The sequence below is a fragment of the Centruroides vittatus genome, unplaced genomic scaffold (genome assembly GCF_030686945.1).
Source record: "Centruroides vittatus isolate TY-2023 unplaced genomic scaffold, ASM3068694v2 contig_1863, whole genome shotgun sequence".
Taxonomy (NCBI): domain Eukaryota; kingdom Metazoa; phylum Arthropoda; class Arachnida; order Scorpiones; family Buthidae; genus Centruroides; species Centruroides vittatus.
In genome coordinates, this window is record NW_027121147.1 from 40,041 (window position 1) to 66,052 (window position 26,012).

The following is a 26,012-nucleotide window of genomic DNA, read 5'->3' on the forward strand; positions in this document are numbered from 1 at the left end:
GTACGACCATTTACAATGGCTGAACGTGTAATAAAAATAAATCATAGAAAAGCAGAAAAACCAACTCTTTTAAGCTATAAAATAAACAGACAATTTAAAAATAGAATACGAGCCAATTAAAATTATGGAATACGACAATTTTTCTAAAATAACGAAGGTAAATATTGTTTTTAAAATTTCTCGACAAAATTAGAAAATAAAAATAAACGAAATATATTACAAATAAGAAAAACAAAGCATGATTCGATCATATAAACGCAAGAAAACAAATGAACATGAAACAAGACACGTGGGTAGCACGTGGTATATCCATTTACAAGGTCGTAGTTCCTTCATTTCCTTGCAACCTTGTCAGCTAAAGTCATTCGTTTTGATAGTTTTAAGGACGGGCAACCACGGAACACTAGCTGCGTTTTTCACTGATATTGAAGGAAGAGATTAATCGGTTATTTCTCTTGTAGTCGGCGGGTAACGTGGTTTCATTAACACAAATAGGAAGAGAAAAAATGTTACTATCTACTTAATGTGATCTCCTATCTTTAAGAGCTGTCGTTTTTCTTGTCTGTGCGTTAATCATACAGGCATGCTTTGGAAACGATCGCTGTTTTCCGTATAAACGATAATACCAGTAGGTTAGAAGCAATCAAGAGGTTTTATTATTGCCGAGGTTTTGAGAAATGACTAATATCAATTTATTAATTAGACTGTTATAATCCTAAGATTTATTGATAAATATTATTAAGCTTCATTTAACCAATAAAATAAATCGAAAAATACTTCTATAAAATATTCTTCACGTAAACAATGAGAAAGGAGATTTAAATCTATACATCAACATTTTACAATTTTTCCTTTATCTATAACAATGATTTACATTACGTGCTGAAAAAAAATTAATTTTTTTTCCTTTTTAGGAATTTAAAACGTATTTTTCTCCGTAAAAAGAAAACTCAATGCCAAATTTTCAGTTAAAATTCTCAAATATTTTATACTTATAGCAACAAGATTTTTAAATTATTATGAAATTATTCATCTATTGAATGATATAAACGTAGGCCTAGATCTAGAAATAAACTCATTTAAGGAACATTAACATCAAAGGCGAGTAATTCAATCGCTGTTGATGTCACGTAAAATCAACTCTTCAATCTACATTCATTTTCATTTAATGAATTGACATTTCAAGAATATAAAAAAGAAACTTGACAGATTTTAATAACGATAAAACTATCAAGAAAAGAAACTAAAAGTTTCTCTTTTCTTTTTTTTTGCTAGTTTTGAAAGATCTATCTTACAACAATAGAACTATTAGCAGAGACGTGTTTATTTATATTATTGATTGATTATTGATCGAACTGACTGATTGCCATTCAAATAATTATAATTATAATGTTAATTTAATTTTTTTAAAGCTTGTTAATTTAGAAAGAGGAATAATTTTTGTTAAATTGTTTCAATTCTAATTAAAGTAAATGATAAATGTTATTTCTTTACAGGAAAATAATGCGAAGAATATTCGGATTTCTTATATAAAAAAACATTGTTTTAAAATTTAATATTTTTTAAGCACGAATAAGTTGGGAATTATTTTTAAAATCGTATCACTATTTAATGCGGATAACACGGATATTAAGACAAAGTTTACATTATAAACGTGAGATCGGCCTTAATGTTCGTTGGGTACAGTCTTCTCTCCATTAAGCGACGAATATTCAATCAATAGTGTTTCGTAGGAGAAAAGAAGAGGGAAAAAATTTACAGAACAATCGATGGAAGGCATAAGAAGCAAGTAACGACTTTAGACAGGGATGACCTGACCCTAGTGTTCGGCCGCAACTCTGATCCAGGGAAAATAATGAATGGTAGGATCGGTAACCAAGACAGAAGCCTGGTTAATTGTGTCGTAAGCCTGGAGACTTAGGCTGCCATCAATCAAGCCAGTGTGGCTTGTCGTTGATGTTGTCGACTGCTACTTTAAGCTGATGCTTCAGTCACGTGATTTAGTGACACAATGAACAAAGACCCGGAATTTTCATCAATATAACCTATATAGTTATTTTCTACGTTTATTCTGTGCAGATCTATATACACCTTTAGGTCTATTATTCCTTTCCTTACTAAACTCTATAATGTTTAAATGGAAAAACCACTTCTAACTAATTTAAAGTTAAGATTTTTATAAACGATTTACTGGAAGAAAAACTATTTGTCACAAAGATAACAAATTGATACTAAAGTACAAAATAATCTACAACAGATAAAATCTATAAGTCTAAATCACACAATAAAATAAATCATCCGGTAGGCTTTAAACAAAAACTACAACTTGTAAATTTAAAAGTTTAATTTTAGTCAATTTAAACGCTTAAATTTATAAATTTACTCCAGTTAGAATCCAATTATATATATTTTTAGTCTATATTTTTGAATATAGGAGAAGAAATCGAAGGTTAAAGTTCATACAGTTGTTAGCATAGGTTCAGACATCGCCAGTTAATCAATATTATGTTTTGTAAAGATATAACGATGTTTATTATGATTTATAGAACAATGTAAATCTACTCTCAGACTGATTTTATCATGTTATAATTCACACATTTTAACATAAATGTACAGATAAGACTAAATCAGATTTCATGTATTAGTTAACACGATAACCTGTAACATGAAACACACGAAAAAAACTTAATTTAACCCAAATGATTTTAATAATTATAGATAAAATAAATTAATGAAAGATAATTTTAGCGTTTTTCTTCCCGCATGTCAAAAATACAGCCCAAATTTCGATTTTATAGTTGTTAAATAAATTGGATTCTTTAAAAAATAATCGCATAATTTATGTTTAAAGTTTTCTGTTTCTTAATATCGATTCAAACCTATAGATTGTTTAATATTTAAATTTAAAGTTATTATACTCCATTCTGGAGTAGCAGTGAATACATTATTTAGTTAGTGTTCAGTGGCTGGAAATTTCCCTACGCCGAACTTTAGCCATCGTAACTTGCAAGAGGAGCAGGCAGCTACTTATTATGTAAACCATGTTCCGGGGCGGAGGGAGGTTAAAGTTGCCCACTATAGGCTCTACCCAGAGAAGTCTCTGCATTAGAGACGGCCTTTCCCTTCTGACCTCTGGCCCATAACATAAGCACTGAACTATTTCGATAAGTCATTCCACCGAGCCACTTTCAAATTAAACAACAAAAATTTCGACATTTTCTGAAATTAATTTTAATTTGAAGAATAAATATACGCTCAAGTACGATGAATAAACCATTTTTAAATTAAAAAACTACACAAGTTTCTTAACAAGCAAATGAAGCATTTACAATCAATTATACGAAACCCATAGAAAGTAGGAACAAGTGAAAACTTTCGAAGCTGAACTGAAACACATTTTTTGAATTTGTAACAAGGCGTTAACATAATAAGTCGATTCAATGCCAATAAGTTGTCAAGTTTAGTTCCAATAGATTTGTTATGAATAGATTATTCAAGGCCGATTTCCATAAGCCTATCAAATTGCATTATCTGGCTAACAAAACATCGCTACTTCAAAGTATACAACCTGTTTGAATTTAAATGTTGTAACGTATACCTTATTTCATAATCATCGTGTAAGTTCGTATTAACTTGGCATAATAAAAACAGTAGCCCACATCTAGAATTACAAAGAATAGAATCGATATAAAGATAAAAACACCATTCCATAAATTGTAACCTGGATAAGTACTAACTTAATTCCATTCAGATACGCGCATTTACAAGAATTGATAGGAAACGGCTAGAAAATTAGTAATATCTAGTTATTCTTATTCAAATTTTCGATGTTTAATAGTTAAATTTAGAATTTAAGTTATGAAATTGCGAAGATTGAGTATATAAATATTATTGTAAATACGTGGAAATTACTAAACTTATTCATCATTTTTATAGTAAATGACGGCAATTAAAATAACTTACACATGAATCTAACATTTTAGTGTTAAATTTTTATAAGAAACGTCATATATTGCCACTAATTTTATAAAATAATTATAAAAATAAACATATAAACCCTATATATTCTTATACATAGACATAGTTAAAATTACTTTTTAAGAATAATATGTTTTAAAAATAATAATTTATGAATAAATAAGCTTAAAAATGCATATGCCAATGCTAACAGATAAATAATCATCAGAAAATGCGTATTTTTACAAAAATTATCATCTTTTTTTCGGTTTTAAAGTTTAGGGCGTAGTTAGAAAATATAAGTAAATATTTTTTAGGAGGGTAGAAATTTAGATACGTTCAGGTTTATTTATGGCTTGTAAATGACTTGTGTCTTTACAATGTAAGGCGATTTTCGGATATAATTTACGGAATAATATAGGTAAGATATAATAGGTATTAAATATAATATATTTATACTATAAACTTAAAGTATTAATTGTATTTTTATAGAACAAGTTGTAAAAATGAGAGAGAGAGAAAAAACATGGGCGTAGATAAATTTTTCTGAATAGGTCAAAACAAAATGCTAAAACCAACTATACAGGTTATAGAGGTAGTATTTCTAATGTTTCCCTTTCGAGTCACCTTCACGAGAGAAAAAAGGATCGAGTTTAATTAAAAATTAAACAAGAAAACAGTAGAAAGTTTACGAAAGTTATAAAAAATTCTAACGTATATAACAATACAGTTGGTTTTTTTACGTATTTTCAGGTATTAGGCTTACGAAATTGGTCTACTAACTGCATTTTACGTATATTGAGGTGTATTTTACAGTCTTGGAAAAAATACTAATAGTCTACCATCACTCTGGTCTCATCCTGGAGGATTGATGCGTCCATTCTTCAGGGAACTGAGAATTGGCTCTATGAATAAATTTCCACTTGAATAAAACAATTGTTATTTAAGTCGACAGATCAATTTTATCATCATGGGAAGAACAGGAATACTAAATGAAATTGGTAGCACTATATGCAATATAAGACACTTGGATTGGGAGATAACTGTGCCCTACTACAGTACTTTTAATATTTGAATAGTATTAATAAGTAAGAATATCAATGAATAATGTAGTTTGGATTGACGGTAGAGAATGCCATCTGGATGCACAAAACTACATGGAAAATTCACTTAGTAGCCTAAAGGTTTATGTAAATAGTTATAATCTTATATTTATGTTATTATCTATCACTTTGAAGTGGCAAGAATGAAATTTTGATAACCCTCTTCAAGTATATTTTTACGTATTGATCTAAAAATGATCATTCTTTCGATCCTTTCTGTAATGATCCACTAGAGTGATTAAGTTAGCCACACCATCTGTAGTAAACAATGTACAGACCCTGTATCACAGCGGAATTTGCCTGGTGGATACAGACAGAACTACCAAGCATAGAACTCTATAGGCAGGATACGAAACGCGGTTTGTAATAACGGCTACCTTGGATATCCAGACTGGAACGAACTGTAGATAGGCCTATCTGTAAATAAAATCATTGTTGGAAAAAGGTTTCTGTCGACTTCCTTTCTTCCAATAAGTCTTATAATGGAAGCTCATAAAAGCCTATACACAATTATTTTCCTGATAGAACTGGAAGATCTGTATCATTTGTTGATAAACTTGAAAGGAGATGTGAATAGCTAAAAAAGCAGTTATTTTACCGAAGATAAAAAGTGAAATTAGCATATCTTTTCATAAAAATGATAATTTGTTTCTTCTTTCTTTCTTAAAAATATCAAATTTTGATGCACAAAAAGATTGCTAAAACAATTGTGCACGAATCTCTTCTATGTAAATGTATTCACCCCTTGCTTCATCGTAAGGACGAAATTTTTCTCTCCAATAGGCCTATATGCTTTTTTTATTAATCTTTTCAGAAGCAGTCTTCTTTCTTTGCTCGTTAGCTACGGTTTTAGATATACTTGATAGCTTTTATAGTTGAAGAGGGACACTGTTCCCTTTTATAGTACTGCGAGCTCGCGAGACAGAGTTTATAATTCTATATCTTTTCTGGAGTAGGCCTATCGTATCTTTTTATACAGGCTAAATTTATCCGAAATACATTCAAATCAATATAAACAATAGAATAATGAACGTAAAAAATGTATTTATGATAAATTATGCTCGTAAAATTTATGAATATAAATAGATATTTTCTTAACACAGGAGAAATAAATTCTCTTCCATGCTAAATTGTAAATAATTTGAAAGATAACAACTGTTTAAAACATATTAACAAGTAAATAGATCTATTGCCCCATCAAAAATATTTTAACATAGAAATGTAAACAAATGAACGGTAAAAATATTTTTTAACTTTGTATATCGTATACGTTTCGACATCATTTTTAAGTTACACAGGTTGTCTAATCAATAAAGTACTAACAAATGCGATTCATAATCTTAAAGAAAGTTCTGATTTGTACGTATACTTCAAGAACATGGCAGGTCCAATTTATCGTATACACGTGTAGAACATTCTACCCACTTTTATAAACAGGCCTATTACTGCATAGTTTAATAGAGATCACTTCTAATTCGGATTTATTAATCGTATTGCCCTTTCTACACAGAAGTTCCCATGATGGTCATAAAAATACCGGCATTATCATTTAACCGGTAACATGACAAACAGTATCCTACTACAGATTTATGTACAATATAGACCTCCTACAACGATGTTGCTAGAGCACACATAAGTACAACACAGAACGTCCTAAGCAAATACCTGAAGGAATAGATTCAAAAGATACAGCGTTTAAAAGAGAAAGAGAAAGATATAGGCAACAGAGAAATAGATAGATAGATAGATAGACGCTCTGATTACGCCTTTCGTAAAAGTCTCACAACTCGACGAGATTCTTATATCGAAAAGATGATGGTTAAAGTTTTGCTCAGCAAAACTCCACCCAATATAATGTCCAAAATCAAGAAATGGAATCTCTGGAAAGCAACGCGGTTTATATCTTCACTGGATCAACAGATAATCCAGATCTACTTACATATACTCCAGGAGCAGTTATTGGACGACAAGGGTAGAATCTTAGGTTCTTCTATGCTGACCGCTTTGCATTTTCTCCACATTACAAACCTCTTTTAAATAAACAATTTTCTCGTAGATTTTTTACAAAAGAACAATTTGAAATCAATATTATTTTCGAAATTTAGATCTTTTAGCCAAAGTTAAGTCAGCAAAGTCTGAGCCTTTGCTACGACTGTGTCCTGTGGTTCCGCCTGGTATTCATCGTGTAAAATCCCTTAGCGTTATATTCTAGCGACTACAATCTCCTGACGGCGTCACATGCACAGCAACAAACTATTCAGCTTCTGCACTTTGCTCCTGAGTACAGTACACTGCGAAGATATATTGCAGGGGGCGGGAGTTTTGTGGGAGAGTTGAGAAGGGTACTCATGCCCCCTCCCATGTCCCATATACTTCGCATTCTGAGAACTTGTAACTGAGTTGGAATGTTGAGTAATACACATCATAGCTCTGTAAGACCATAGTCGTCTTTTGGATCATGTGTTGGTGGATGATGAGGTGGCGGCAATGTAGATGGAGGTTGCTGTTGGGCCTGTGGTGGTGCTTGATGTCGCTGTTGATTCTGTTGATTACGATTATTGATAGCAGCTAAATTCTGATTTCTATTTGGATTCTTTTTAACATTTTTCGTGTTCGGTAATTTGTTGTCTTTTTTCCATTTCATTCTCCTATTTTGAAACCATATTTTAATCTGCCTTTCACTGAGACACAGGGAATGAGCTATTTCGATTCTTCTCCTCCGCGTCAGGTAACGGTTGAAGTGGAATTCCTTTTCAAGTTCTAAAATTTGATGTCTAGTGTACGCTGTCCTCTGTCTTTTAGGTTCCATTCCAGTAAAGTTTCCATTTGCAGCTAAAGAAAAGAAAAACAAACAACATTAGATGACATTCGATATATAATTATTATTCGGGATGATTGTACAAACAAAAGTAAAATTTCGAATTAAATAATTTAAATACAGAATACGTACTTCACACAACTTTATATAAAACATTCAATTAAATTAAACTTTACTCTTAAAAAATTGACAAAAAACTAAGATATAGCCTAAATTAGCACTATGCTACTGAAATTAGATCTAAAAATTAGAATTTTACGATAAAATCAGGAATATTAAAGTACAGATATTAAATTTTACTTATTCTTTCACTATTTAGCATAAAGTTATGGCGAATAAAAAGTTATTTAACTCTCTACCGGTTTACTGTATGAGCGGCCTAAACGTAATGACTATACTAAAAAGTCATTCATAGTCTACAATTTCAATTAAAGTAATAATAAATTAATTGTTTCAAACATAGTTGGTTGTCACTATTCTACACAAGCCAAAACGTAACGTATTTATAATTGTGTATAACTTTAATTAAATAAACAATTTGAAAAATAATTTAAACTGAAGCTAACAACAAGCATTTAACACTTATTTACAATAACAATGGGACGTATGAATCAAAAATGCTCGGTTGTATATCAACGATAGTGACCTGTTTTTGAACCATTTCCTTCAACAAAATTTATTTTATTTTGTAAAATATTTGGCATGTTAAATAATGAAACGTTACGTAGCATTACGACCCAAAATTATTAAACAATCTAACAAACTAGACTATAAAAATTTAAATTTTACTCGTACTCTTTAACTTAGCACATGAAACGATAATAAATAAAACTTGTTAAAAATATATATTTAAATTTTCGTCAAGCATACTTTACATTCTTAATAAATTTATATTTTTATTCTCATTTTGATTAAAAATGTCCGACAACATTATTAAACTTAATAATTACAACTAATTTTATAACCTCAACAAAGAATAGAGATGCTAATAAATAGCTAACTGGAGAAAAATAGCTGCACCGGATTCCGTGAATGAAATAATGAATTCAGTAGGATATAATTCTTCTTGGTGGACGCCTGATATATAGCGACACTGACAGAAAAGCTGTTTAATGGCTGACTTTTGTGATGCTATAACTTGTTTACATTCGTATGAGGGTAGAAATGATGAGCTTAAGACTATCAGTCACATTCTCACTTGTGTCAACAAACATCGTGTAAGTAGACTAACGTTGATGAAATCGGATTTAATGATTGTAAATGGGATAGGTCTACGGATTTATGCCTGATCTAAACAACGCGCCACGGATGTCTACAGCCATGTTTTCTGCCTCAATGAGGATCATTGAATAAGACTGCTTCAAACAGGTAATTTATTGCTGGCTTGTTAAGTTTGAAACTTATCGTCATTAATTTTATTAAAATTTTATCAATTCTCTATAATATTCCATAAGATAATATATTTTTCATTTTGTGGATTATGATACTAGATACAATATAAAAACTATAGATATTTTTTTTTTTTACATTAGGCCACGTATAAATTTTTGCTATTTTTGAATATTTAAACTTAGTCTATAAGTAATTATTAACGACAGAAAAGAACAACGAATGTGAATCTCTCTAATGACAATTCCAATGTAGGCCATGATCTAATTATCAATAATAAGCCTATCTACCAAACTCTTTCTCTTAATTAATCGACTAAAATCAATGATTTTAAGTATTGCTATTATCTAGCTTTATTCTTTTTCAAGTTTACTTTGTATAAAGTATAATTACGTGCTTTATATCACGATTAACAGAGATTAAAAATCAAACTGATATGGAAAAAAATGAAAATTTTGTTTCATTTTTTTTATTCAGCTGATACTTTTATATGAAGAAAGAATAGGATTAATATACCCATTTACACATTATATAAAAGAATCGATGATATAAGAGATAAAGTAAAGTCTCAGAGAAGAATTTATAATATGAAACAAATAGCAGACTTGATTATTTTTATGTTTGTTTCGACAGCAACCGCTCTTTTCCCCCGTTTTTTTTAAAAGAAATTTTAACTTAAAAATTGAACAATGCTCGATAATGATCTATTGTTTGAAGTCAATTACGTTAAAAAAGTTAATCGCTAATTTTGTTTTAATGGATAATTTTTTTTTCCTCTAATGTGTGTGTGTGTGTGAAAATTTTGTTGCAAATTTTATCTCCAAAACTGAAAAACAAAATGTAAATTTTATGAAAAGTGTTATTAAAAATATATTGCCGCATATTTTTTTAATAATATACTTAATTATTTTCACAATAAAGTTTGATAATTAAACATTGTTGAGCGAGAAGATGATAAGCAGGGAATTTGAATTCATCGCTTAAGGCATCATTATACACTGGCCTATATAAAAATGTTAATTTATCACTAATGTAATTGAATAACTTAAAGTATATTAAAAAGAATCTACTACATTTTAAATTAATTTAAAATGGTGTAACGTGCGTATTATTCATTGTATACCATTGAAAGGGATAGATATAAATTTTAAAGTTATTATTCTACTGAAGTCGCGTTTAATAAGACAGATAGACAAACTGTCAACTTAAAAAATTATTAAGAATCTTATTATAATTTTCTAGTCTAAAATTCTCATATATATTCGTGTAACTTGAGCTATAAATTAAGACTATTATTTAGCTAATAAATTGGTTAAGAGAATGTTAACAAGTAAATTTTCAAACTACTCCTTGACAAAAAGTTTCCTTTATTTCAGATCATTAGAGTCTAATTAAGAAAATCTGACTATTTAGATAGCAATTCCTAAACTGCTAGAAAATATTCAATGGATTTAAAAAAACGACAGAAAATGACGTTTATTTAATCGATTCTAGCCTAATTAAAGAAGCATCATTTTACTTAGAAGAAGTTAAAAGTCACTATAGAGTAGAATTATGACGTATCATATTTTTTTAACGTCATCTAGGTTGTAAATATGCAGTATCATTCATACAAATTAACTGTCTATAGATCCTGTATAAAGTCAGCATTATAATTATTACATAATTTGTAAGATATTTTAAGCCTGTTTTATAATTTCATCCTATCCGTAAATCAGGCCTAGGTTACATCGTTTCATTTTCGAATTACGAAAAGTTAAATGCGATGCCAAACGCGAGTGATCAATTGTCCAGAATATCATTAATTCCTATATTTAAACATTCTCTTCTATTAATAAACGTTTTATAAACTGAATGTAATATTTTTGTACGTGTGATTTTTTTTTTATTATTTTCGTTTCTAAACAATGCATATTTTCGATATTATTTATGCTCTAGTAGAGCATAATAAAATTTAAAGGCCTAGCAAGCATGCTTGAAAGTATTACACAGGACATACATAACATGATCTTAAAAATATATTATAAATTTTTACTATAATTTATAATATTTTCGGGTGTTGTGAATTTCATATTTAAACTGATTAAATTTAAATTAAATCATATAATAATAATAATAATAAATTGAACTTTGTAAATTTACGTTCCTTCTCAAAACTTCTTTTAAGATACGTAAATTTGCTACCGTACTATTAATTTATTTCGAAAATATTTAAAAAATGCTCTCTATGACAGATTTGACTGGAAAACAATAGATGCAAACAATGTGTATTCAGGCACACGCCGCAAGTTATTCACAACGAGTTCATAAACCGAGATGCTATGGAGTTAAAAAAATCATCTCCAATTTGAATCCTAAATCAAAACTGATTATATTGGTTTTAAAGTTAAAAAAAATAATAATAATATTTTTGATATCTGTTCATTCACTCCATAATAGTTTCCGACATGTTCAAGCTTCTGTGTCTAAACAGCTGCCCGGGGGAAATCAATTCCCCGCTAGGTCCAAGTAGTACAGTTAATAGATCCCACCATCGGAGAACTTTGTGATTGCATCTATGTGAGGTGGAGAAAACAATTTGGCTTTACAGGAAAAAGAAATCCCTGCTGTGTTAGAGATTGACATTACTGTCACTAACATTTTATATAGAGCTGAATTTCGATGATGATGATGCCATTGACATTTCACTTTTCCATTTATAGACTTTTAAATTCAAATATAAATTTTCTACCTTTAATTGCACTTCTTATTTACATCGGCTAAAGTTTACTATACGGCATTAATGTTATGGTAAGATATTTAGATTAAAACGCATGTAAAGTAATATATTTACAATAGAAAACAGTAAACTTAGAATGGTTCTGAGCTAAATGTGTTTGTCTTTGTTTCAAACAAAGTTAGTTACATATTGCTGGATTTTGAATTTTCTAAGTTAATCAACAAACTTGATTAAGTTCCACCGGGACGTAGCATGACTGCAAATTAGATTAGAAAATGTCTTCAAACTTGATTCTTATGCATTCTTATTTAAATGTTAAGATTTACGGAAAATTCGAAAGATATGCTAAAATTTTATTGTATAAATCATTAAATTTCCATTTAATTTTAAAATTAAAAAAAACGAACGATTTAATGATTAAATAATGTTAGCCATAATAATTTAATTTTTAAAATTAGATGAAGATATAAAGAATTTAATCTTTAAGGTTAAGGATGATTAAGTAAAACTCGTATTCCCAGTTTAATAATAAGTAGATAATAATTATTATCATTTTTAATTTTCGTTATTATAATAAATTCTCTTTTTGTAATGTTAAAAACATAGGCCTAGGTAATAATGACTTTTATATCATCTATAAAGATTCTTTTATAGCGAGACAAACACAGAGAATATAAATCATACAGAAGCTTATCCATTGCATCATTTTTCAAGTTCAGTTTTAAAACTGTAAACAAACAATGAACTTAGCAAATATATTATTAAATATCTAGATTATCTTGGAAATTTCTGTTAAAAATATATCCATTTTCATATAATTATTAATAATTTGATACCAAATTAAATATTTTTATTTTTCATTTAGCTTTCTTTATCGTAAAAATATCCTTAAAAAGTGCAGATTCACTGATTTTGCAATATTTACAACGTAAATTTTATAAAATTTAAAGAGCATAAAGTAAAAAATTAGGTCTGTTCCTGTGTAATAACGTAGCTTATATGAGATGAAAAATACAAAGAGCTCTGTCATATAAAAATCCTTGTTCTTATCTTGATATGGAATCGCTAACAAAGGAATAAACTTCTAAAACAAGCGGAACAATAATGGACTAGTTGAGTTCTCCTTATTTTCTGTGCGGAGGAGGGCTGCTTATGAGAATTTATCTGTACGGCACATCGCTAACATTTTTTGTCGTCCGAATAAGAGGACATGTTGTCACAACTAGGTACAGTCTGGTACGGGAAATATGTAGGACATGCCTGGGGTGCTTAAATGGGGGTTGGAAAATCGGTTCGCAAATTCTCAGGTAAGAAAACTATGTAGCAGATTTCTTGTGGGTTTTTGAAGATAAACTGTTAATTAAATACATTTATCTATATGTTATATCTTAATATTAACCTTGAGAGAAAATAGAAGATTACCAGGAAAAAATGATACTGTAGTATTTTATCTAGTCAAGTATCTAAAATGAAAACATATCCAGTTAGGATTTATATAAAACCTCACTTTTATCTGTTGTCTTGAACGCATGCAATTTATTACGTTGGTTTAAATTCATAATTAAGTTTGTAGACTTTTCAACAAAATTTGAGCTAAAATATAAATTACCGGAGGTGTAACTTATAGGACGAAAGGTAGAGACTTAGAATTATATAATAAATTTGCCTCGGTCAATAGTTTGGTAAATTCTACAGGTCTCGTCACTCTTAATAAACTACAGGCAGAAAGAAAACAATAATTCTTACAAACTATTATGATCATTTTAATGCCTATTAATCACTCATCTGAGTAATGGCTTATCCAGCATATATAAGAATTAATCGATAAGATAAAGATCATTTTACGCCCAAAACGAATGTTTGGAAGTTTAGCATCTAATTAATATCATAATCGAGCGATTAGTTTATGATTGCGGAATAGGGTCGAAACAGCGATAACTGGAAAGGAGAAACGACACCTCATAAAACGAGTCGGTAGCACACCGTGCTGCCTCATTAATCGCGCTTAAGGGACTCTCCCCACCCTCCCACAGTCCTTTCTTTCGTTTCCCACCTTCGGAGACCGAAGTTACAGTCCTAGTCTAGTCGAACGTAGATAAGGTGAAAAGACTCGGTGGTGTGAGGCACCTCGGTACACGGTCTTGATTTATTGTTATTACCCTTGCCTCCTAACATATGCAAGTGCGACGTTTGTGGGACAAATTTTATAATTTATGGTTATGGATGCTATTTATCGCCGTTTGGATTACCCTTGTCTCTTTATAGACCCTCCTATTCCATTACATCCTTGTTAACCTTAATCATGTCGCCGTTTCTGACGACACTAATCGTAATAAGGATTTCCTTACCTGTACCCACGTGGGCTTTCTTCATCCAGGGATAGATGACGGGCTGGCCACCGCCAGAAACGGCACAGTCGGGATTTCCCGTATCGGGCTGACTCGCTGCACTTTGATGGAGTTGTGACGGCTGTTGACTAAGTTGAGGTGGTTGTTGGGCTTGATTCTGCTGTGGCTGCTGCGATTGCTGGACCCGGCTGAGCCCAACGACGCCCGGTGGAGGCGAAGATACCGGTGATCTGCGAGTTGGACCGGGAGGAAGGATCGTAACGGGACTGTGGCTGGACGTAACGTGGTCCGGTGTCGGTCTTGCGACCCGGCTTCCGATACTCGGTGTCATGCTGCAGGAATGCTGGTAGTAGAGGGGAGAGCCGCCGTGATCGGGATAACACGGACCTCCACCGTTTTCCACAGGTCCGTACGTAACAGCGGGATGAGGCGGCGGTGGGTTGACCGCATAGACGTAAGGATGCGGTTGGGGAGCGTAATAGTCACCACCGTGTGTCGGTATATAGTTACCTTGCGAATACTCCTCACTTGGTGGAAACTTAGGATCCACACAAGACGGAGAGTTCATCAAAAACGAACTCATGATCATTAATTTCTGGGTGAATTGGATGGAAATAATTTTTCTTTGGGGTTGTCGTTTAACTGTACCGTCGCTCCGCCCAGCACTGGAAATTAGCATAGCACGTGATGAACGTCGGCCAATCGGTTGGCTGCGTATTGACCCAGGGCGCATACGTCAAAATGATGGATGATGGCGGTGCTAGCGAAGCCTCCGCAACATGGCGTGCATGTCCCGAGACTACAGGCTTTGGATACCTGTCCCGCTGCATAGGCACGGTGGAGGGAGGGGGGTCGTGATTTTATAATTTGCTACGAGGAAAGAAAGACGGCGAGCCTACAGCGGACGGACTCATACGCTGCTACCAAGCTAATGAAACAACCCTTCTCGACTCGAAATCCGGTGGTTAAAGTTCTGCAGACGAAGAAAAACATCCAGGTGAGACACAACTGCAACAGCCCATTAAGGTAATTTTCAGGAGGGAAAGAAACTCGCTTCTTCTTCTTCCTTTATTTCCTATCCCCATTCGTCCTCGCGAGCACAAATCTGCTTCAGCGTGAGTGTTTCTGACCGGGTCCCCAAATTGGTCTGGGGCCGTCACTACTCCCTCCCCTCCTGGCTTTTTTCCCGTCGTATTTATGTATGTAGACTTGATGCACCCAGCAAGGCGTGGCGCGTATTGGATAGAGTATTTTCTTTTCTTCTCACGATCGAAGATCGATGTCCGAGTCGGTGGGACATCGTCTCCATTCAATCGAAAGTTAAGTTTTCAGGCTGAAGATGACACGGATGTAGGCCTAACAAAGAAGAACACAGCTTGTTGGATGTGCACCGTATTGGCAGTTGGGGGTTCGCAGGCCATTTTCTTACATATGATTTGATTCCTTTCATTCAACGCGACAAGCTTTTCTCTCCTCTAAGAATCACTAAGCCTATTTTTCATTTCACCTTTCACACTTTTGATACTGAATCTCCTTTCTATTTTCCTTCCACTTTTTTTTTTTTTTTTAATTAATCAATTTACCAAAAGCTTCTACTTTACTATAAATTTATTTAAAAATTTAATCGTAGAAGACATAAAATTATTATCATATTTTACTATTTTAACTGATGATTATTTCTGAAATATTATATTCCACACATTTATCTTTAATAATTCTTTATATATTTTTTGAAAAATAAGTATTAAAAAATTGAATTTTTCTTTTTAAGAATAAACTTTAGACAAAACAATAAATTACAGTAAAAATTTTTATTATCGATTTTACAATATCATAAAATGTTATTTTAATGAAAAATGCAATCATAAAATAAATTGTTTATCTACAAATATTACTAAACAAACATACAATCGGAAATTTTTTCATTTATTTTCTCAGAAATTTAGGCATAAGGCCTATAATTTTTACTTAAATAATGTTTTTTTCTTATTATTTCGTTTGTGTTTCTTTTCAAATTTTACAATTTTTAATAAGATTTTAACAAAAAATTATATAGAAAAATGTATACTTTGATAAAAGTAAATTTTGAAATTCTCAGAACATTAATTATTTGTTCATTTTTATTCTTACGCTTGTCTACTTTTAATTTTATAAGAATTCTTTTTTTATTTTATTTTCTAAACTTTTAAAGATTATAATTATTTTAAAAATTAATCAAATCTCTTCTGAATTTTTTTTAAGTTATAAAATGCATTAAATTCTTGTTTATATTTTACAATTTTCATATATTATTATTTTAAAATAAAAATTTAAATAGTAGACTGGCTTAAGAATATATTGATTATTCTTTGCACTAAGAGATAACATTTATGCAGATTAATTTAAATACATTAAAAATATATTAATAAACTTTATTTTACATCATATATTTTTTAATCGTTTATTTATAAACAATTAATTATAAAACTAAACTAGGTGTACAGTAGGATTTCTTCTAATGAATAGGGCTTATTTATTTCATTTTTTTATTTACAGTTTATATGAAAATTAAAATATAAAATTATTTTTTAAAACTAGTTTAAAAACAAAAGGTACAAAGTAAATTAGTTGTCCAAACATAAGTAATTTGAGTAAAAAAATTTCAAAACAAATCTCTACAAGAGATTGATAATAAGTAAACGTTTAGACCTTGTACAGGTTTACCTGTTGATCTAGAAGATTATAGATAAACCAAATTTATTAATTGTCAACAAAGAAAAGATTTTTTCAATGTAAACAAGTTCAAGTCTGAGTAATTTATAGATGTATGCCATGAGCTTAACTCTATGTAAATTTAAAAATTTCAATCCCTGTACATTGATTCGGAGCTCTTTTTCAGAATAAAATCGTTTTTAAATGTAGATAAACATACATTACAGGATTAAAAAGTAATTTTAAGATATTTAATCAGTCTTATAATAAGATTAAAATTGTTTCTGTTGGATTAGCGTACGAAATATGAAAATTTAACGTTACGTTGTTCTTTAGTCATAGGCCTGAAAGTTTGATGTTAAAATAAGATTTTAATAGAATGCTTTTAAATAAATTCGGTAGTAGTTTTTCTACGCTATAATAATAAGTAGAGGGTATCCCTCTTGAACTTCTATTGATTTCAAATACTGCTAAGAATTATACGCTTGTTAAAACGAACTTTCTAGATAGCATAATCCACAACCGTCAAACCGACAGCAATTTTTCTTCCTTTCTTTATCTTCGTCACATCCGCTTCGTACTATCGATTGACGTCCGAATGCTTTCCGATGCGAAAGAATTCTTTCCCCCAACCCCCGTGCGAAGGTAAAAAAAAAAAGGAGAAACCTAAAATGTAGAAAGCAAACTGGACATGAGACACAGAAGGTGCATTTTCGGTTGAAAGGAACCCTAGAGCTATCCATCAATCCGAAACTTCGACACACTGCCCAGGGGGTAGTGAGGGAAAAGTAAATTACGGAAGTTCTTCCCCCAATCCTAGTATGGATTTCGGCAGTAGGACCCGCCAACTAGCAGACACAGAGAGACGCAGACTACGTGAATTATTCACCCCTACTCCCCTTAAGCAATCCAGTTGGTTTTCCAACCCTCATTGCCTTTACAGATCTAAAAGGGGCACACAGAGGTAGGGTGTCTCTCCCTCATCCCGAGGGATGGAGGTACCCGAATGGACCAATCAATGGTGGTTAGAGATCACAGCTCCGTTGTCTTATTCGCGTGGCTCTCATGCTAGTACCGCATGGGGATTTTTATTGTATTCTGAATCGATGAACTCCTCTATAGACATGGTCGAACATAACTTCTTTACCAATTATAATTGAATATATCGTTCTGAAAATATCCTCGATTTTTGTACGATATTATAAAATATTTATTAACTAGGAAATAAAATATGTATAAAATTCCATTTAGAAATTATGGACTCATACTTTATAGAAGAGAAGTTAAAAATTGATTTTAGTAAAGTGTAATTTTTATTGTAGTGACATTCTAGAAAACTGATTTCTAGATAAAATATAATTGTTTGATACGTAAAATATAACACATATCATTTTTTTTTAATTATAAAACAATTTTACTGAATAATTTTCACTTAAAAACACTCAAATTTTAAGTTGAATTAATCGATTTAAAATGATATTAATGCCATTTAAAAGTAATCGGATTTAATTATTATGTTTGTAGATTTAAATTAGTCCTTTTAAAATATTATTTGAAGTAAAATATGACTGTATACAGTAATATAAAATAGTAGAGATAGGCCTGTATATTTAAAATATGTCCTAATTTCACTCCTATGCTACAGCATATAATTAACCCTTATTTTTTTTTTTTTTTTTTTTCCTTTTATACAATTCTACTTATTTAAAAGTAAAATTAACATAAAGTAGCTAACATGAAAACTTTAAAAACTTAATTATTTTATTTAAACGACAGATAATACGAATTCTTTATGAGATATTTTATATGACATTAAAAGCGACCGCCCATTGTTAAAACATTGTAAACAATAACTAATGACTGAATAAACTGGTAATAACTATAATTTAACTTTACGTGTATTTATAATTATTAAAAAATTATTACGCTTAATCTCGTTTATTATTAAATAATAGTTAAATCTTATTGTAGAGTAGAAGATATAATTTAAAAGAAAAAAAAATCCACTTTAAAATATTTAAATGTAGATGTAACTCTTAACCTGTTTCCAACAATTAAATTGTGCATTTCATTTACAAAAAGAATAATTTATCACGAGTTTCATTAACAATAAAAATCATATATGATAGACTACTTTATCTTCATTTAAGCAGTGTTCATTTTCAGCCCTTTGACCTCTGCTCAATTTAGTCTGAGTGAAACACAAATGTAAGCAGAGATCGTGAAAAGCGTCTTTTCAAACGTAAAACCACTAATATTTAGGTGTCACATAAAATGAATTTTGTTGCTAATTTGTCTTCACTATTTAGAGGGACTTTAAAAGAATGTGAAGCAATAGGTCGTGAATGTCAACAACGTGTTGGCATGTTTGGGTTTAGGTCAAAGTTATTTTCTTGTCTAAGAGGCGTACCCAAAAATTTTCTGAAAGCATTTTAATGACGTTAGGAGTTTGTATTTTAGGCGATCGACTACATTTTTCATAAATTTTATTGGTAGAATATTTTTTAAGTAAAAAGAAAGGAAAAAAAAAAAAGGAAAGAATGCCCGTTAAATCTATTAACGCTCAAGAAACCGCATTAGAAATAATAACACTGAGAAAAGGGAAGAGAAAGGGGGAAAAAGTCTTCACTTTTGTTTGTAAATATTCATTTCGGAAATCGGAAATGCAATCTTGTGGGTTTTTCTTAAAGGCAAAAACGTGATGATGACCATTGTTTCATGTGTCATTTTTTTTCTCTTTGCATTTCCTCTGTGAATAAAAGAAAAATGGAATGACGTTTTTGTGAGCAATAAAACAAATCCTTTCTTGCTCCCAAATGCATTCGCGTACATCTAAGAAAAAAAAACCGCATCTCTTATTTTTATAAATTTAATCCTATAAAAACAGTTTTCTGAGAAATACTATAATTTTGTCAATTCGACACGTTCTGTTTCCCTATATATATATATATTTTTTTTTTTCTTTTACTTGTCATAACGGCTGATGACCTCGATGCAGCGGTCACTCAATAACGATGAGGATGTCAATTTTTTCCAGGACCTAGTATCACCTTTGTGTCACTCAATTGTTTTGCCAAAAAGCAATTCTAACTCGAAGAATAATATTTCTTTTAACAACTTCAGAAAAGTTTTTTTTTATTATCGTTTCGGTTGGCTGCTATATTTTCGTCATGTACTGAAATTTATATTCAGTTAAATTAATCTAAATATTAAAAAAATAATAATTAATAGAGAATAATCGTGATTAATATTATTCTGAAATGATGTTACATCGAATCGAAATCTGGAGTATCACCTATTGATATATAAGATCTATAGCATCTTGTCTAAGGCATAATACATTACATAAACCAGACAGGTCACAACGTAACAATGCAGTGACATCCCGCAGAGAATCATTTTCTTCACTACGCAAGCCTCCTCACAACCCCTACATGTTATAGTACTCAGCCTCTTTCAGCAATACAATGTATGACAACTCTTTGTAGGATCCTCCGGGTCATCTTTATTTATTGCTGTTATTTTGAACACCTGTAGGCTTCGTCTTTAGAACGTCTCTTTAAGAAAGGGTGTCTAAGTCGATGTTTTATAAATGTAAAGTTGTTGTTGGAAAGTTCAGATTGATTTGACTAGGAGATAACCTTCGTCCGGTGTAACAAAAAATGAAATTATGAGCCCTCACTTTACACATATTCTTTATGAAAATGTCGATTATATAATTCTCTTTAAAGGAGTAAGATAATGTATAATTTTATATAAATTGTGTAGATTTTATATAGATTGTTTTATTTTGTCCATAGTTAATATCATTAATGTAGACATCTAAAAATATATTTTAGATTAAAGAAGCGTAGAATAAGTTTATATTGAACTTTAAATCGCCAAAAGAATGCCGGAAGAATGTATATGTTACAGATATATTGGAAAAAAATTTGATCAACATTACAGCGCTGAATAGCTATTGATTGCTGATTGTATTGTTAGGTGTAAACAAAGTAATTACATTTATCGTTTTCTGATAAGCGAATGTGGTACAGCATCTCTTGGAATCAATCTAGTGCTTCCAATAAAACGTTCTCTCCGTCAACACAGTGTACCACCGTGCTTCCATTTATATTTCGAGGGATATCCTATGTTAAAAACGTGCACACGGAGCGAGTCATCACGGACTAATGTTTGAAGATTGCGATCCTAACCAACAGAAATCATGTCACGTACAAAGTCAGAGAACGGATACTTTGTTGTGGCGGACAGTAAAATTGAGATAAATACATCTGGAAAAAAAGGGTGGATTTAAACAACCATTTATAACTCAACCGCTTCAGGCTAATGTCATTTACAACACTTAATGACAAATAGACTCTTCCGTTTTCACTGCAAGCTAGGCGCAATCGACTGTACAATGTTGTGGATGCAGACATGATAGCCTACGGTTCATGCAGGAACTAAAGAATTTCATACTGAAATAAACAATCGAAAGTATGTAGGCTTTCCTTCGCTATTAACCAACATACAAACATAACACATTTCATTTATGTAGATGTGAAACGTAGGTCTGTCATGAAATGCATGACATGACACATTTTTTAGAGGACGACGATTAAAAATTTATGTTGAAATAATTCCAAACCGGTAGAAAGTTTTAGTAGCAACATCAACATAGCTAAAACAGTCATGTTCAGTCATATATGTACTGTACAGTACAATACAATACATGACTGAACATTAAACATAATACTCAAGGCAAAATTAAGCTTTATGCCTAAATTTTAGAATATATAACGTATTGAATCTATGAAATTTTAGATTTCTTCTTGGAGTTGCTTTTATAATAGTTTACAACAATGCGAAGAGGATTTTCTAAATTGCATACTATTGTAATACTTTCTTAAAAAGATACGTCATAAATTCTATTTATTATAAAGAGATTATAATTTAGATTTATTTTAAATTAATACTGACGATTCGAAAATAAAAATCCTAAAGATATTCTGATCAGAATTTTGTCGTTTCTAAAGTATGAAATTAGAATTGAGGCTAATTATACGTATGCCTTCTCTTACAATTTGCTTAAAAGTAATTGTCAATTGAAAAAATTGATCTTTAATTCAATAATATGTTGTAAATTAAAATTTATTAATATATATTTACATTTATTAAGAACTTAATGTTTAATTTTTAGCTATAAGTCAAATCAAAAGACAGAATTTTATATTAAAACAATTAATATGTGTAAACTTTATGACTTATGATACTATTGTAATATGAGCATCGATTTATTCCTTTTGTGATTTCGATTATTTAAATAATTTTTAATTAAATTAACTTACATTTTAAGTGAAGCCAATACAGTCATTAGATATAATAGACAAAATATTTTTATTTGTTTAATTAAAAAAACAATAAATTGAAATTTTATTTATAGTTTATAAAATAGAGCATATTGTTGAGTTATATCTAAAAGTTTAAACCAGAAATTATATAAAAAGTTAGTCCATATTTTTCTCATTAGTTGTAGATGCTTATAGAACTTATAACAATTTAAAATTACAGACCCTCTACTATAAGCTTTGGCTAATGATTTATGACTAATGCTTTTCTTCAATAGACTTGTTTAAATTAAGAAAGCTTATTAAAAAGCATTATTTATATGATTTTAACAGTTAATAATATCAGAAAAATAATTAAATATATTTTAATTTTATAAAATACACGTAACACTAATGTAAGAAAAAGATTTTTTTTTTAATTTAACATAACTAAAATATTTTCTTGGCTTTATTAATAAATTATACAAAAAGTTATTCAATAAAACTAATTTTCTCTCTCTTTTTTTACATTTCTTAATTACTTAAAAAATAATTCGTTTACGATTTAAAAATTATTCTATATAGTACATTATTTTTTTTACTTAATCATATTTTCTTACTTTAATTATATTTTCTGGTTACGACGTGGTTGGGTTTTATCCTAAGTAGTTTTTTTCTTATCGTGTATAAAGAGCAAAAAATTTCCCCCCCAAAAAAAGATCTTTAACGAGGTCATTGTAAGAAATGTATCATTTAAATAAAATATACTTAGCCTTTAGTATTTCTTTGCACATTATCTCAGCGATTTAATATAAGATGGATTAGGCAAATATAACCCAGCATCAATTCGCGTCCTTCTAGGGACTTTTTGAAACTCTGCATTATCAAAGTCATCAGCTACGGTAATCAAACGAGATGCATTAGAAGCTTTCTCCCTTCATCTCGCAGGTCGTCAGTCGGCGACCTCAATTTTCGTCATTCTGTCAAAAGAAACAATTATTTTGCTGCAAGTCTTGCTGAAGAACCGAACAGAAGAAAGAAAACAAGAAAGTATGAGACAGCTTCTGTGGGTGCGGAAGACGAGAGCTGGTTTCGAAATGAGTTTAGCGAAACTTAATTGTTCTTTGATTTCTTCTGGAAGGTCTGGCACTCAAGCCCCAGGCACCAGATTCGGCTCAACTCTACCACTACCTTTTATTCGCCCAGAGGTCGTAATACGTGACTGTGGATGTTGTCTATCTAAACACGTTTAAATCTTGTTACTGATCACGAGTTTCATTTATGTAACGTATAAGCATACATCCGTATACCCAAAGGTGTACTTAATAGTATAAAAATAAATAATTATATTAAACGTAGATCCAATTAACCCACGATTAATTTTAAAGGACGGATGTAATCCACCAACGAGCTTCTCCCCCCTCAGTTGTATATGTGCAATTGGATGAACGAATAAAACTATGACGTTTTGTTTAATCATTATACGTCATTTCAATGATTGTATATAAATATATATATGTAAAAAAAATATAACACAGCGATTACATCAGTGGAGGGTGCGACCATTAATCAAAATTCTAACAATTCTTTGGCCACATCTCGAAGAAAAACTGAACTAATCATTGGAGAAATTTATTAGCAAACATTATCTTTAATTTAAAATCTAATATGAAACACAATTAGAATTTAATTAACCCGAAATTATTTCTCATCATTTATCGGTAACGGTTTTCGCAGAATACCGAGTTTTCCCGTAAATGATTCTTTTTACTATTTTTTAAACTAACGATACGGTTTAATGTAAATTTATGAACTATTGAACACGAATACGATAAAATTAAATTATCCAAGCTTCGAAACTTAGAAAAGTTTTTTCACAACTTAAACGTAATTAAGTTGTTTCCTCTTCTTAAATTTAGTAGAAGTTTAATATTTTCGTGAAATAAAAATCTCGTAACATACTTTTTAGCGTGTAAACATTGTGGTGTTCAATTTTCACACTCCGTACTAGATTATAGAGTTTAAATATTAGAATTAATAACATCACGCCTTCAAAATAGTACAATTATAAGTTGTTTTATCTGAAATGGGCCTGTGGAATGAGTAGGATAGAATCTTATATATTTTTTTACTATTATCTTGTGAAGATTTTTGTTGATTTTACTTCATTTTCAATCCGTACAGCTGACATCAAGGGCCGCTTTGTGTGATCTTTGTTTAATAGACAAAGACGACATTCTCTGTCTATGAAAATTAGAGTAACTACAGTCACGCAAAAATATTTGAGAGAGAGGAGTAAAAAAAAAAGGAAAGGTGTGGTCTGATAGAACAGTAGAAAATTTTCCCACCCCTCACGCCACTAGCGACCAGCAGGGTCGGCGAGGACACGCCTCGGGATGAAGGAAGGCGAATACCAGAGGACGTGATGCCATACCACGACAACCAACTCACGACTTGGAACATTGAAAGAAAAGAAACAAGTTCTAAAACCCCCCGAAAACCCCCAGATGTCTTGAATCTTCGAGTCTGAGATCGGTAGAGCGAAGGATAATTTGTACTTTCATCCGAATGTATATTAATGGAGGTTAGAACTACGGACCGGTCTACCATACCTGTGATTACGCGAATCCCCATTGCCTCCCCTTATTCGTCCCTTTTTTTCTCATTGGTTAAAAACAGTACCCAATAAATAGATGTTGGGAGGAAAATAGAATCGCTAAGACATTGCCAGGTGTTTCAATGTAATGTGCCATGCGAAACTCTTTAAAATAAAATGAAATTTGCGTTTAAAAATGCATTATTGAAGATCTTTCTCTAATAATGCGATTTTAAAAGCGAATTATAAATTTGAAATTTTCAAAGCTTAATTCTTTGTGAAGAAACGCATTGAAAATGATTATTGATAGACTTAACGTAGCCTTAAGATATAATTATGATAAAAAAAAAGAAGAAAAGCAAGATGAGATAACTTTTTAACTGTAGAATTTTAATGTGTTAGATAAATCTTACATCAGCAGCTTTGACGATGTAAATGGTTAATAAAAAAAAAATAATAATAATAAAAAAAGAGGCAATCTGAATTATTTAGATAAGCGAAGATTATTATGAAATAAATCTATTTTACCATTTAAGTTTAAAATATTAATTTTATGACTTAATCAACTTTATTGAATAAATTGAATTTGTAAACCTTTAATATTAATTGTTAAATTTTACATAATTTTTTAAATAAAAACTAACAAAATAAATTATTGGGATTCTTTTTCATCAACGCATATAAATTGCTAATTTTCGGTTAAGTTAAGAGTAAATTTTATGATAATTTATAAGCCGAAATCCTGATTAGCTTATGGAGATGTTTGATAAATAACTTATAAAATATCTACAAAAACATTTAGACTGTGCGGAACTAAATAAATTTTCATATAAACTTATTGTTAAGAAATTTAAATTGATATGTATTAAGCACAGGTATAGCCTAAAGACAATTTAGAAACATAGCGTTAATTTAAGAAAAAAAAATAGTTTTAACCAATTCAATTTTTTGAAATTTTTGTTTAAATATTAAATATAAAAAAATTCTCTTAAGAGAATATTGCAGATGGTTTTGATAGTTTTATAATATAGGCGATTTAAAATGATTTCTATTTTATGGGTTTATTTTATGAGTCTATATTC

General features: G+C 30.4%; 1 protein-coding gene and 1 long non-coding RNA gene across 4 annotated transcripts in view; one reads left to right on the top strand and one right to left on the bottom strand.

The window, feature by feature from the left end:
• LOC136969996 (homeobox protein Hox-B4-like) overlaps positions 1-15,212 on the bottom strand; it is a 51,948-nt gene extending 36,736 nt beyond the window's left edge. Inside the window, exons 1-2 of one of the 2 annotated variants that reach the window (XR_010879905.1) lie at positions 14,335-15,212; positions 7,000-7,892 (exon numbers count right to left, since the gene is read on the bottom strand). Coding sequence is in view for 1 of the 2 variants with exons in the window: in XM_067264356.1 (XP_067120457.1) it covers positions 7,483-7,892; positions 14,335-15,067 (1,143 nt within the window). In the remaining variant the exon portion in view is untranslated. Of the gene's footprint in view, positions 1-6,497; positions 7,893-14,334 lie in introns of those variants that run through there. The other variant, XM_067264356.1, reaches the window with a different exon arrangement.
• A 1-nt stretch (position 15,213) lies between these two features.
• The window catches only part of LOC136969999 (uncharacterized), a 37,563-nt gene continuing 26,764 nt past the window's right edge, over positions 15,214-26,012 (top strand). Inside the window, exon 1 of one of the 2 annotated variants that reach the window (XR_010879912.1) lies at positions 15,214-15,331. This is a non-coding gene — a long non-coding RNA (uncharacterized lncRNA). Of the gene's footprint in view, positions 15,361-26,012 lie in introns of both variants that reach the window. The other variant, XR_010879913.1, reaches the window with a different exon arrangement.